At 42.4% G+C, this 13850-nt stretch overlaps 1 protein-coding gene and 1 long non-coding RNA gene across 3 annotated transcripts; both read right to left on the bottom strand.

Annotated features, from left to right (window-relative positions):
- Positions 1 to 3800: 3800 nt before the first annotated feature.
- On the bottom strand, positions 3801 to 6017 carry LOC103702744 (uncharacterized). The gene is made up of 2 exons (XM_039123509.3): positions 4247 to 6017; positions 3801 to 4128 (listed from the first exon to the last, which is right to left on the bottom strand). Exons 1-2 carry the CDS (start codon positions 5714 to 5716, stop codon positions 4012 to 4014), a joined length of 1587 nt encoding a protein of 528 aa, XP_038979437.3. The 5' UTR covers positions 5717 to 6017; the 3' UTR covers positions 3801 to 4011.
- Positions 6018 to 8811: 2794 nt separating this feature from the next.
- On the bottom strand, positions 8812 to 11267 carry LOC120104415 (uncharacterized). 2 transcript variants are annotated; one of them, XR_015976366.2, is made up of 3 exons: positions 11118 to 11267; positions 9396 to 9563; positions 8812 to 9260 (listed from the first exon to the last, which is right to left on the bottom strand). It is a non-coding gene; the product is annotated as an uncharacterized LOC120104415 (long non-coding RNA). The 2 variants fall into 2 exon arrangements; XR_016399899.1 differs by having other exon boundaries at positions 9396 to 9502; positions 11118 to 11262.
- Positions 11268 to 13850: the final 2583 nt, after the last annotated feature.

Genomic DNA, 13850 nt, shown 5'->3' with positions numbered 1-13850 from the left:
AATCACTTTTATATTTGAGGCCGTCCTACAGAGATTAAGATTTTGTAATCCATTAGAGAATAAGCCTGGATATACCACCACTTATTATTTCATTAGCTATCTAGATAATTCTAAATGATATAGATTCTACTATCTTGGCAAGTACAAAGATTGTTGAATCTATCTAAGCCAGTTTTTTTTAGTGTGTGATATAGATAATTGCAGATGCTCTGGCACTCGTGATATAATATTGGAGAAGAGATATATTATTGTTCCTATTTCTGTTATCCAAAAAAAAAGATTATATTTCATCCTGTCAGAAGTACAGTAGGAGAGGAGCATCGAATCCATTATAACATCTTTTTAGCCAGTTAATAAAATACCGGATTAATATACTGTCACTCAGCACCTTTATTTCTCTCATCGAGAATGGAATTCAAAACTGGCGTGAGTTCTATTTTGTATCGCATCAAGAGAGGGCTGCCGAGCACCTGATTCGACATGCAAAATCAAATAATTCTTTAGAAATAGGTATTTATTAAACCAGCTACCAGAATTTTGGAACGTGAAAAGAGAGAGGCTGAGAGGCGCCAGACACTCTCAAACCAGCAACCTAAGTTAGCTTGCAGACTTGGGGGAGCTGTTTTCTAAAATTTTTAATATTTTATAAAATATAGGAAAAATATGCCCCTATTTCCTCATTCTTTCTTGCTTAGAGCTATGAGCAGGATGCGTGAAACAGTTCTGAGTGCAGGCGATGTCAATGGTGGGCTCAATCTCCTGCCCATAAACATGTGATTGCGGGCAAAGCGACAGCTTTACCCAGCCATAGCCTCAGGCATGTGTCCCGGCCCAGCAACTTTATATGACCAAGGAAGCTGCCAGGCTATATGATGGCCAAGGAATGCTCTGGTAGGTGGTTAAAAAGCGATATACCTAGGTGGTTAAAAAGTTCGGCTCCTAAGGTTTGCCACACATTGGAAAGGGTACGTAAAAACTTGCGATCCGCATCGAACATTCTCTGGTAGAAGGAGGACCCAATGGAGGCTGCTACGCGACTCCTGAAATATATTCTTAAACTTTTAGAGTAATTTTTAATGGACAAAATATTAAATATTTTGACCTCGAATTAGACTGATCTTTTTGGTCTCGATATTAACCGAGGTGAATAATTTTAGTGAAAATTAAGATGCCACTTTGCTTGTGCTAATAAAAATCAGTAGTTATGGCAATACTATAGTTAATGTATGATCAGCATAATTGCCACCGCGTGTTACTCATGTGGAACAGTTAGCACTTGGTTAACGTACAGTTGATCGCTACCATATAGTTAAGGCACGTCGCGCCAAATTAGATAACGGATCAGTATACTATTTTATATAAAGAAGTGGTCTGGAGATTCTCAAGAAAGCTTATTTAGAGATCTCCTTCTACAAATTTTCTTCCTTTCATATTGTTGCTCTATTATTCTGGCTTAAATATCGAAGGATCTTCTACCGAAATTTTTTCAGCAAGTAGATTTCTTGTAGGTCATCCTCGAAAACGACCAGTTCTTCCTTATCTCAATCACTTCATTCAATTCGATTCTCACTAATCTTAGAGCAAGCCGAGCAGCATTTGGACCTTGTTTCAAGATCTAGCGGCAACAATACTAATTCCCGTGATGCTCCTATCCCTGCGAGTTTGTGTACATTTGGCACGGTACGACCCCGAAGTATAGCTATTTCTATTTACTAAACAGATCAACCGCAACCAAGGATGGTAAACAAAAGGTAAGAGAGGCTCAGACTATTTTGAAGACCTTGGTTTGAAACGACCGGAGGAATCAGGACAGACGGACTCTGATAATCGAGAAACTATGGCGTGGCGCACCTCTGTCTCGCTTAAAAGGCTCAGCTGGAGAAGGTCCCAAATAAATAGACAGGTCGGTGGAGTTGATCCCAGCCACCTTTTTCGACGCATAGATTCGTTGTACGCACACTAAGTTTGACGTATAAATTCTTTATATAATGACAAAAACAAAAATGGACAATGGGAGACTCGACGTTATAATTTTGCTTTTGTAGATTTGATTTTAAGAAATATGGTGGTAATGTCACTATCAAGAGTTTTTGTTGAGGTAAGGTCTATTCGCAAGCAGAAATGGTTTAAAAAAGAAACTGTATGTCATTTTAAATGCCATAAGTGCAACTATGTTTTCTGTTAATCTTGACACCATAATTTTCTCCTTTTTATACGAAAAAGAAATTGTATGCCAATTTTTTTTAAAAAGCTTAAAAGCTTATGTCCTACTTCCGCCAGACTTTCGCCTTTTTCCATAACTGCACCCAATCCATCGGGCAGAGAGACCAGTTCATCAACCCCACCATGGCTTTGAGGCCTGAATTATGCTTGACAAACTGCAGCTACATCTAGTTCTACCTCTTTACACTAAATCATTGAGCCGTAGCCTTGGATGCTGGATAATTGGAGAGGAGTGCTCATAAATTACCCTGAAGGGCTCGTTTGGTTCGCGGGAAGCATTTTCCTTCCTAGAAATATGATTCCTGGGAAACAAATTCCTAGGAAGAGGATGCCTAGGAAAGTAATTTTGGCATGTTTGGTTGACCATGGGAAAGTGACAAATTTCCAAGGTACTTATGTTTGGTTGGCCATCCACTTTCCTAGGAAAGTTATATATAATTCCTATTATGCCCTTAATAAAAATTAGGTTTTTAATGCCTCTTTAATGCTTCTTTAATGCTGAAAGGACTTTTTGGGAAAAAGTAAAAATGGAGTGATTCCCACCTCATGGGAAAGTAACTTTCCCATGTTTCTCATGGGAAAGACTTTCCCATGAAATGTGGGAATCACATTCCCATGGGAATATAACTTTCCCTTCTCTCTCCTTTGAAAACTCCAACCAAACAAGAGGCATCTCATTACTTTCCCGTTGACCACACTTTCCCCCCTTCTTTTCCCGCGAACCAAACGAGCCCAAAATGTTTGTTAGCTGGGAAATTCTAACTCATACTTCCTTCGCACTCTGCATGGAAAATTACACTCATGTCATCATTTGTAAAATTATGCAAAGACTGCCGCCTTCGGTTGCCCATTCTAAATTATCCATAAGTATTGGATCCATATCCTGAAATTAATCAGCTATATAGTCTGCATTCCTGCAAGGTAGCACGTCGAAAAGTAGAATGCCAAGCACGAGTCACAACAATCCAAGTTCGACTCTTGGGAGGGTCAAGGTGGTCACGGACTCGGTGCGGTGCGATCACTCGTTTTCTGGGCCTTCTTTTTGGCCTCGCTTGGGGACAGACCCCTCCATATTTCCGCACTCGGTCAATACGATGGGGCCCGCGAGGGCTCAAGCATGATATTGCTATTAATAAAAGGAGGGACGGAAGCCACGTGGCGTACATTCATCCTGAGCGACGAAGCCGTACGATGCCACCACTGTAAACAGTGTGGAGGCCGCGGCAAGGAATCCAAGTCCTAGTTCCCATCCCACCCAACGTATTTACCGTTTTGCCACCCCATCTTACCCTTTCCGTCCCGGCGGAAAATATTTAGCAATTAACCATTATTTAAGATCGTAATTTAGCATGTATACTACTCGTTTTCTTAGATGGAGAGAGAGGTATGCAGTTATGGAATAAGACCAGTTCACCTTTGAGGAGGCCTTCCGTTTTTGATTTTTGACATCTATATCTATATCACGTACAAGAAGAGTCTGGAGGCAATGGAGACAAGGCTGGACCAGAGCAACCCAGTGATGTTACAAGAACATTTCCAGCCCCTCGTGACCAGCTGCATACATAGAGGCAAGCATATAGAAATAGAAATATAGAATACATATAAAATAATAAATAGCGAGCTGAACCCTACAGCCAAAAAACATAAATAATACATGGCGAATCTCTCTGCCTCTCCTTTTCATCTAGTTTCTTTGTAGAGGTCTGAGCCGAGTCGCGGTCATGATTCAATGCCCTTTGCCCTCCCCAATCCCAGGCCAAGAATCACAAACAAAGAAATGGGAGGTAGCTAGATCTCACTAATCTCGCCTTCCCGGCAAACGCGCACATCAATTGTCATCGTCTTATTTCCCTTCTTCCCATCCCTCGGCGACGACATCACCCTGCAGCAATTCCTCCTCGGCGACTGTCCATTTCACAAACAACAAGGGCAACAAGCATTTCATCAAACACTATTAACCATAATATGTACTTAACCAAGCTGAGCCAAACACCGAAGTTATTCTATAATATATACTAATTACCCTGTCCCAGAGCGAGGGGTCGGGCTTCTTGTAGACGACGATGCGGTCGACGAAGGCGGAGGGGTCGTCCATCTTCCAGCGGCACGCCGGGTGGACCTCGCGGTGGCGCTCGTACACGGTGACGGTGGTGCGGCGGGGAGCGTCGTAGCGGGCGGAGGAGAGGTAGTAGACGAAAGGCCTCTGACAGGGATTGCGAGCCACGGGCCGGGTATTGAAGGGGTAGGCCGTGTAGTCGGCGCGGCGGTACCAGTTGAGGAAGGTCCGCGCGGGCGTCTCCATCTCCCGGGGCGACATCACTCCCCGCACCAGCTGCACGACGAAGCCCCACGAGACGGAGACCGTCCAGAGGTGGTCGGCTTCGTAGCAGACGGACTGCTGGAAGATGGCCGCGGAGTCGAGCCGGATTGGCCCGTCGAAAAGGCGGCGGACCGCGGCGGCGCGGGAGGAAATGCCGGGGAAGACGGGCTGGACGACGTCGAGGTGGTGAAGGGAGACGAGCGGGACCACGGGGTGGGCCGCGAGGAGACCCAGGAGGTCGCCGTAGACGTCGTACTGGTGGAAGCCCGGGTGGCGGGTGAGGGGGAAGCCCAGCTCGGCCATGCAGGCCTGGATGCGTTCGTCGCTGCCGTAGAGGGCCGGGTAGCGGTGGAGGCAGCGGTCCTGCATGCGGGCGAGGGCGGCGGCGAGGGGGCGGCTGATGGCGAACCCCCCGCCGCCGTAGGCCATGGCGTAGGAGAAGTAGATGTTCTGGAGGTGACTCTCGGAGATGGAACCGATGTAGTAGGGCTGGCGGTGGTCGAACTGGGAGAGGACGCGGACGAGGTTGTCGGGGACGAAGACGGTGTCGTCGTCGCCCATGACGAACCACCGGACGTTCTCGAGGCCGAGGCGGTAGGTCTCGGAGACGATGCGGGAGATGCGGATGGCGGAGCGGCTGCCCTTCCGGTGGGTGTAGGGGAAGCGGGCGGTGTCGCCGGAGAGCTTGAGGGCGGGGAGCCCGGCGGCGGCTGCGGAGTTGTCGAACTCCTTCACCGGCATGTCGAGCCAGACGAAACCCCGCATCTGGCGGGGTCGCCACCAGAGCTTGATGTAATCCTTGCGCCGGTCCCAGAGGCTGGCGGACGCCGCGATCCCGAACACAATGTGCTGGAGCCCCGTGGGCGCCGCGGCCCTGGTGATGGTGGTGGCCGTTTGGGGAGGACGGACGGAGATATTAGAGGAGGAAAGGTGGAGGACCGGGTCGGCGACGGCGGAGGAGGAGGTGGCAGTGGAGCAGGGGAGTTGGCGGTGAAAAAGGGAAGAGGAGAGGAGGAGGTTGATAGTGTAGATGAAGTAGATGGAAGAGATGAAGACGAGGAGGCAGATCATGAACCGGGGGATGAACATGGGACGTTTGGAAGGCTTGCCGCTGGTGGCGAGGATGCCCCATATGAGAGGGGCTTTATTGTTGGTGGTGGGGGTCATATCCATCGGAGCAATCCTTCACTCCTCCTCCGGCTTTCATAGCTCTTGCTCCTCTCGCCTCCTCCACTCCTCCTCTCGCTATTTCTAATCTCCACCCTCCCTGTGTCTTTTTGGGTTTCTATTTTCTTGTTTTTTTTTAGGGGAAGAAGCGCATACGGATCGCGGGGGGAAATTAGGAGACGCGGAGATTTGCTCCGTATCTTGTCTTATCCAATGTTATGCTGTGTCGGTCGGCCTGACGACGTCAAGAGGCCACGGTAGGGGCATGGAATCATTAAAGAACCACCAGGAGGAGAAGAAGACGACGATGACAAGGGGAATCGTTGGGATTGAGGGACACAGATTATATAGATTGAGAGATTAGAGTTAGGAGGAGGACGCAGGGAGGAGGGGCATGCATTTACGATACGCTCATTGATAGAGGAAATCATTCGCTTCCATACAAAGCTTTATATCTAAGCGACGTGGTCAATGAACTAAATGAGAAATAATAGGACTGAAACCGAGTTCGATTGGATACGAATGCGATGCTAGTCTATTTATATTTATATTTATTTTATTTAATAAATATAGATACAAATATAAATACTAATTAGATGAAAAAATTTATATTCATATGTTTAATATATATTTAATTTATGGGTTCTAGAAAGGTGAATCCACACCAATTCTAAAAGATTGATTTAGAATATTAGTTCAAATCCCTATTGACATAGGACATGATTATTATAGAAATATTACTGCGAGCCTAAATCAATTTACTCTGTTATGTATATTTTTTTTAATTTTAAGAAAAAAATAATTGAATGTTTTAGATATTCAATGTATTAGAATTAGAGTTTGTGAGTTAGTTTTATACTTTATTATTTTAAATTTTTTTATAGTGAAATTTTTTATTATTTTTATCGGTCTGTAAATGTATTGATGAGCTTTGTATCGACGGACGAGAATGGTTAATGCTGTTCGGTCTTCCATGTAAGAGGGCCCTGCTGGCCGTTATTATTTTTATCAAGAGAACCAGCAAACTAACCTCAACTGGGTAAATAAACATTAGCATTACACGATTCCATAAATACTTCTTTCAAAATAACGTTTTTTAATGAAACAAAGTTTTTAAGAGCACGTGGATGTGTCCACCAACACAAGTGTCTAGTTTTAATGGAGAGGTGGTGCGACAGGAACGCGTGCTGCCCGGCAAACAGTAGATTTGACAGCCAAAAAGCTAATTCCTTATTTGTTTGGAAAAATATGGATAATCTTGGATTAGACCGACATTCTTGTTCTCAGCATTAACTGAGATAGACAACTCCGACGAAAACTAAAGTATCAGTCTGCTCATACTAATAAATACCATCGGTTATGGTGATACTGCGGTCAATACATAAGCAGCGTAATTGCCACCGTATGCTATTCACACAGGATGATTACCACGTTGTTAACGTATAGCCAATCATTACCAGACAGTTAAAATATATTGCACCAAATCAGATAATAGATCAGTATATGACTCTATATAAAAAGATGGTCTCGAGATCCTCAAGGAACCTTATTTGCAGTCTTCTCTCCATAAATTTTCTCCTTTCTACATTGATATTATTATTCTGACTTGGGCATCGGAAAGTCTCCTGCCGAAATTTTTTTAGCAAGTAGACTTCTTATAGGTTGGTTCCAAAGGCAACAAGTTCTTTCTCACCTCAGTCTCATCCAGCCTCATCCACTTCGGTTCTCACCGACCTCGGAGCAAGCCGAACAGCACTTCAACCTCGGTTCAGAATTTAGCAGCAACAATATTCCTCAGGATGTTTAATATTTCCTGAGAAGGTGTGAATGATTTACCAAAAAAGGGTAACAGAATGGAGCTTTGAAGGGCCAATATAGTTTTAGCTTTAGGATTAAATTAAAAAAAAAGGCTTCCTTTTTCCCTGGTCACCATATCAGATAGCAGTGTTAAATTAGTGATGCTAACTTTGTCATGTTGAATCAGTTTGGGTACCACAACCTCTTAAACATACAACAACCTCTTGCCTCAGGCATGCTTAGAGCTAGAAAATTATCCAAATATGCTTCCATAATTTGCCTTACCAACATTGCTAATGATCCTTCCAGACCCCAGCTGGTGGTATTATTGCAGAAGAAAACCATAGATTGTAATTTTGATACTTCCTTCTCCAGGGTACCTATTTAACATTTCGACATCATTTTATTGTTTAAACATCCCATTGTTTCATTTGGTTCTTCTCAACCTACGTTTCAACCATTCAGATGCTTGAAATTTTGGAGAGGGATGAGCAAGAACCAAACGAATCAGTGGTACTGGGAGCAGGGTTAAGAGTTATTTAGGCCCTGTAGGCTTTCGACGGTATCGCTGTTGCTAACGCCCTCCCGGTCGCGTTATAGGGAAAGGGCAATAATAGCAAGCCCCTATTGTGGCACAACAGCGGCATCTCTGCCTTCTTAATGAGAAAAAGATAAAAAGAAAAAATAAAATATATGTGTATGTATTCATGAGGCATCATGCTGAAGGGCCCATGCATGATTGGACTTCGCTGTGTAAATTCCCCATGCCATGCGTACCTCAACCATGGCCCATCACATGCTACAACATCAAGGCAAATAAGCTTCCACAGTTACACGTCGGTAGCCATACCATCGCTCAGATTGTCGTGGAGGAGCGTGGAATCAGTGGGCATTGCTACCTTTGAAGAATATATAACAAATGGTGCCCAGATGTTCTCCGGATACACAAAGTTTGCTGCAATTCATGTAACGCGCATCTAGAAATTATCATGTATTTAAAGCATCAAACTACTTAAAAAGGTTAAGTGGTCAATATACATAGTGATCAATTACAGATAGGTGGGAAGATATTACAAATGGTTTAACTCCAAAACTGCAAACTGGAACCATCCCAACCGAGGACTTGGTTGGTACATACTAAAATTGGAGACGTCCAGCTGAAAAGTTGCTCCTACATACAAGAGGTTTCCCCTCTTCAGATAAAGGATAGAAATTACCCCTTCCCAAGCCAGATAACGAATTCATAGCTCAAAGTATCTCTTTGCAGTCCAGTTCAGACCCGTACTTCACAAGCCAACGCAATATACCAAGGAGGTAACGCACTTCCTTCGTCTGGGCTGAAACAGACACCTTTTCCGACGTTGGACACACTTCTAATGAGATCTTTCGGATATAACGAAAAGTTACCTCCAAGTAACCATAGTCCTACAGTAATGAGTTCATGTTGGCCGCTTCGTCAGCTGGTCAGTGATCAAACAATCTCTCTGGTACCAGGGTTATTAGGCCCATAGGTTAACATTTTTTAACCATGTTTCGGGGACATCCAGTCTACTCCGTTAGGAGATGGAAAGCTAATGTTGACAAAAAGATTGAGAACCAAAAGGTTCATCTTCTATCCTTGATGCTTCATTTTATCAAATTCCTCCCTTCCTACAAGGGAAACCAGCAAGCGAATGCTAGAAGCAAGCCTCAATTCAGACTCATTGAACGGTAGTGTGCAAGCTCAAAAGGCACAATCTAAAGCTCCCATTAGCTACAAAAAAGGATGCCCATATTACACACTGAAAGTGAGACATCAATCAACATAGTCAAGAAATGGTAAATGCATCATGTTAATTCTTAAAAGATAAGAAACTTGACATGCATTTTTCTGATAAAGTTAGGGTACCTCACAGGAGAGTCCCTGAGTTGGTCTTTTCTTCTTTGTTGCATATCATCAATGAGCCAAGAAGCATCATTGAGTCCCAGTGAAGTAGCAAAATTCTCATGTGGGACCTGCAGAATCGGTATGATAGCTCTTTCAGCTTTTACTTCTCCATGAGTGGCAGTTTTTTACCTTTGCATAGGCATCATCAAGCATCAGGCCCATCATTGCACCATAACAAATATCACAAGCCCATCATGTGTCAAAAGTAAATAATATCATGGTATTTAACAAGGAATGCGTAAGAAATTCATAGAGTATCTAAAGAGAAAAAATGCCCTGATCAACTCATTGAAAGAAACCGAGTTTCAGTCACAGCTGGAAGTTTGAGTATCCGCTGTAAAAATCCAGTTACTTAACGCCTTGTTTTTCGAGAGAGAGAGAGAGAGAGAGAGAGATGTACGCACCCAGCTTCAACATTAAAAGATGAGAAAGATAACTTTTATTAATTATGCAAAACAATTTCACATATTATATCTTTCTTAATATAAAAATAACTGAAACTAATAGTTGTACATCGATCAAGCATTATTAAGAAATTATAATAAAAGAAAACAGCAAGATGGGCTCAAATCAACTCTAGTAATAGGAAAAATGCGTTGGTGCAAATAAGCTTATGAGTTGTCTAAACTATAGAAAGATTGTGAATTGTAATTTTGCTGAGGAGAAGAGAAAGAGGCTCCAGTCAAAATTGATGGGAAAAAAGGGTTTAAAGAGAATAACATTGTTATCTGTTCCCATTTGGTGGGAACATTGCCCTAACATTTTGATAATTATCAAAAACATAATCTTTGGACCTATGGAAGTCAGAACATTATTGTAAACAATCATCCTGAGCCAATCAGCAAAAGATGTAGAACAATAATTTAATTTGAAATGTTGCAAAAACATAATCTTTCCTAATCTTGCCGAAAGATTAATAAGAAATCGGACTAAATAATCCGACAAATGTTCCCAAGAGGCCCTACCCTTATTACATTCTAGTTTAGGGACCTAAGTTAGATCCATCATTTAGAATTTTCCATCATTTAGAATCATCTAAGAGAGGGAGGCCAATGAAGCACCATCCATCTTGTAAACAATTGATACTAGTTTAGGGACCTAAGTTCCTTTCACGATTACTGTTTCCTAGACAGTAGATACTTGGCATGACATGAGTACCAATTATTCAAGTTCCCCGAGTCTAAATTTTGTGCACCTTTGTACAATATAAAATTGCCGAGCTATCAATATATCAATACATCAAGATACGCCTACTACCAGACTAAGATGACTAGACAATGATACTTATCAGAGAATTTGCCGTCCGTGTTATCTTCCATTTTCGATTAAACGGTGGTATCTTACATTCATAACAAAAAAACAAACAAAGATATGACACATGACTACAAGAGTCCAACATTTTTAAGCTAATATATAACAGACACTCCATCAAATTGTTCTCAGTGCAGACACTTCTCCATATCATTTTTTTGCCCGATAGAGTCATCTCATATATAATCATCATCTTAAAAAATTATGATTTGTCTCATAACTTGACCTTCTTGGGAGCAGCACCAGGTGTGTTTTTTGTTTTCCTAGCAACTATGCTGATTCATGCTCATGCAAGTATTCTCATAGTATCCGAAGAGATGTAGATGGTTTCGAGAAAGGAAAGTAAGAAAAGAGTTGGGAGGCGATGATTACCATCGGATATTCCCCTCCATATCCTCTCTCCAAGGATTCGTCTTTTAGGGTTTCTTCGTTTCCATCGCTTCCGCTCTTTCCAGACGGACACCAGATTCCTTCCTTTTGACACCCTTTGACGGCCTGGGATTTTCGGATATCCGGTCAGGATGGCCGGGGAAGAAATCCGGTCCATGGAAACCGGGTTCGCTTCCATCGCATCGCGTGCTGATGCCGAGAGCAGCCGAGCGCGGTCCAAGGGCCCATGCACAGTCCCTGACCCCGTCCACCTAGAATGGGCCGCAGCAAGACAAATGAAAAGAAAAAGGAACAGGATCGGATTGTGTTGGATATTGGATTAGATGACCAGCGGATGGCTCTAATTGCATCACAACAAATCATCATTGTCGAGCACCAGATGGATGAAACCATTGAAATCTCATGGGAACCATTGAACTCCATCCAACTAAAGCTTAGTCCGAAGCCTTAACAAAAAAAGAGTCAGGTCCGATGCTCATTGCACCAATGTGGCCTGTGCTTTACATGGATCCTGATGCAGATCCGAGCATACGAGCCAAACCCCTTCTGCCTCAAGGTGCTCGCTCTACAAACATGTTTGTAATCGTAGGAGACATCTGGGATCATGGTGATGGAGCTATCGATGCTTGGTTTTAATGCATGAAAAGCATCAAGCCCCAGAGACAGGCTAAGGCCTCATCAAAATCTTCTCTGAGAAAGAACGTGGTTATCAAAATCATCCAAAGGTTGTCATATTTGTTTCTTAGATTTTTTAGCACTGGCTGTGTTCGCTTTTATTCTCTCTTCTTTCTTTCCCTTGCCCTTCCTTTTCTTGTTTTACTTCTTCCTTGCAACTGTTGCAATTATTAGTGAGTTGTGATCTAGATCAGTTATTTACTCAATTAAAAACCAAAAATGTTGTTCCCAATATCTTTTTCTTTTGACTACAGCCCGCCTCCATAGTCCTATTGCAAGAGGAGTAATAATCAAATGTATTAAATAAATATAATTGACCACTGCTATGATGCTTTCTGGGAACCTACTCCCTCCTCTCTTGCAGAAGAAATTTTGGTGAAAGCTCCTTTGAAATCCTAGTTTCGACTCCACCGTAGTTGGACTAGTTCCAACTTCGCTCATTTAATATTTTCATGCGACGACTTACCATGCTTTTTGTTTTTCTTTGAAGTTTTGGTCTTTTCCAGGTCATGTGCCTTGCACATGCGCAATACCAATTCTTCCAAATTAATTCCTAGCCTCCCATCCCCGCCACTGCCCTCTTTATTTTTGCCATTTCCGTGTGTGGACCATCTCATTTGTCATAGCTATTCAACCATGTATAGTTCCTAATGGAAACTTATCAATGTCCATCCCCCAGTCCTTCTCTACATTTTTGTCCCTACTGACGTCAACTACTATCACCAAGTCATGGTTTCCGCCCGTCGAGTTATTTCATTAGTCTAGATTAATCTAGAAGCAGCAAGTCAACCCATCATCTATTTTTCTTCAAAATTAATTAGCTAGCCAGAAGGTATTATTTGGGTTCTTTGATTTTATATAAATATCCAAGATCTACCCAACGAATAATCGATATGAGACTAAATACATGCCCTCATGTACTTCCTCTGTTTAATCCTTAATGTCTTCGTCACGCTAAAGATTCAAATCTATATAAATCTAATCAGAAGCACTATGATTGGCTCGTGGTCAGCCCTAATGAATCCGTGCTGCAGTGTCCCCAATCCACACAGGTTGTAGGCCGGGTCCGCTCTGATACCATTTGTAACAACTCAGGATCTCACCCAAAATGTTTAGTCGGAAGGTATTATTTGGATTCTTTAATCTTGTATAAGTATTCAAAATCTCCTCGGCGAATAACGGATTTGGAATTAAACACACGCCCATACGGGTCCTCATAGCCTAGACTCTTCTGCTGTTAGGCTACCACTCCACTGTGCTAATATATTCTTTTCCAAGCATGACTATAGTTTTTTTTGTAAAGTAATCATGTTTTGTTATATTCTTCAGGTTGGAAACTATAGTTTTCTATGTTGCCGTAGATTTGTAATTTTATTTTCCTTAGGGTTGGTCCCGGTACTAATGGTGCCGTAATTGCTACTATTATATATTAATGCAGCAGCAATTTGCTCCATATTTTGCCCATAAAAAAAAAAAAAGAAGCAAGCCAACTGTAGTTGTGAACATGTGTCCTTGGGGCACACAAGGTACCTAATGGTGTGTTGCAAAAAAGATGCGACATTAGTAGTATCATGGTCAAAGTTCCTCACCCATAACCCATCTTCTTGTTTGTTGCATGTATCAGGCTTTGGATTTTGGCAAGAGCAGTACCATGGGCTCATGCTATTTTTATCCTAAGACTCTGAATTTTCTATTGGGCTTTACTAATAAGAACTTGGTTAATGGAGGCTAAGGTGGTGATATGACCAGGCAATACAACTAATTACTAGACCTTTGCTCGAGCTACGCCCGTCATTTGTTTAGATATAGCACATGAGAGAAAGCCCAGGGATTGTTTTAATTAAAGAAAAGCCCAAGGGAGTTATTTTTCGTTAAAAAAAGGAGAGAGAATCCTATACGAAAAGGGAGAGTACACGCAAAATCAGGAGTTTTTCTATGAGAAGGAGAGAAATTTTTGTGTGTGTGTTTTTTTTTTTTTTTGAAAAAAAAGCATGCTTCCCTTCGAAAGGAAAGAATAGGAAACTGGAGTCGAACGCTCGG

The sequence above is a fragment of the Phoenix dactylifera genome, chromosome 3 (assembly GCF_051530095.1).
Source record: "Phoenix dactylifera cultivar Ajwa chromosome 3, Ajwa_hap1_PhDact_Kaust_v1.1, whole genome shotgun sequence".
NCBI classification, from domain to species: Eukaryota; Viridiplantae; Streptophyta; class Magnoliopsida; order Arecales; family Arecaceae; genus Phoenix; species Phoenix dactylifera.
This window is presented reverse-complemented; position numbering and strand designations above follow the sequence as displayed.

What these genes read in the sequence shown, in the direction of transcription:
- LOC103702744 (XM_039123509.3), bottom strand. Translation starts at nt 5,716, where the DNA reads ATGGATATGACCCCCACCACCAACAATAAAGCCCCTCTCATATGGGGC. An exon ending in ACCCCTCGCTCTGGGACAGG is followed by an intron (nt 4,129 to 4,246) that starts GTAATTAGTATA and finishes TGAAATGGACAG; the next exon opens with TCGCCGAGGAGGAATTGCTG.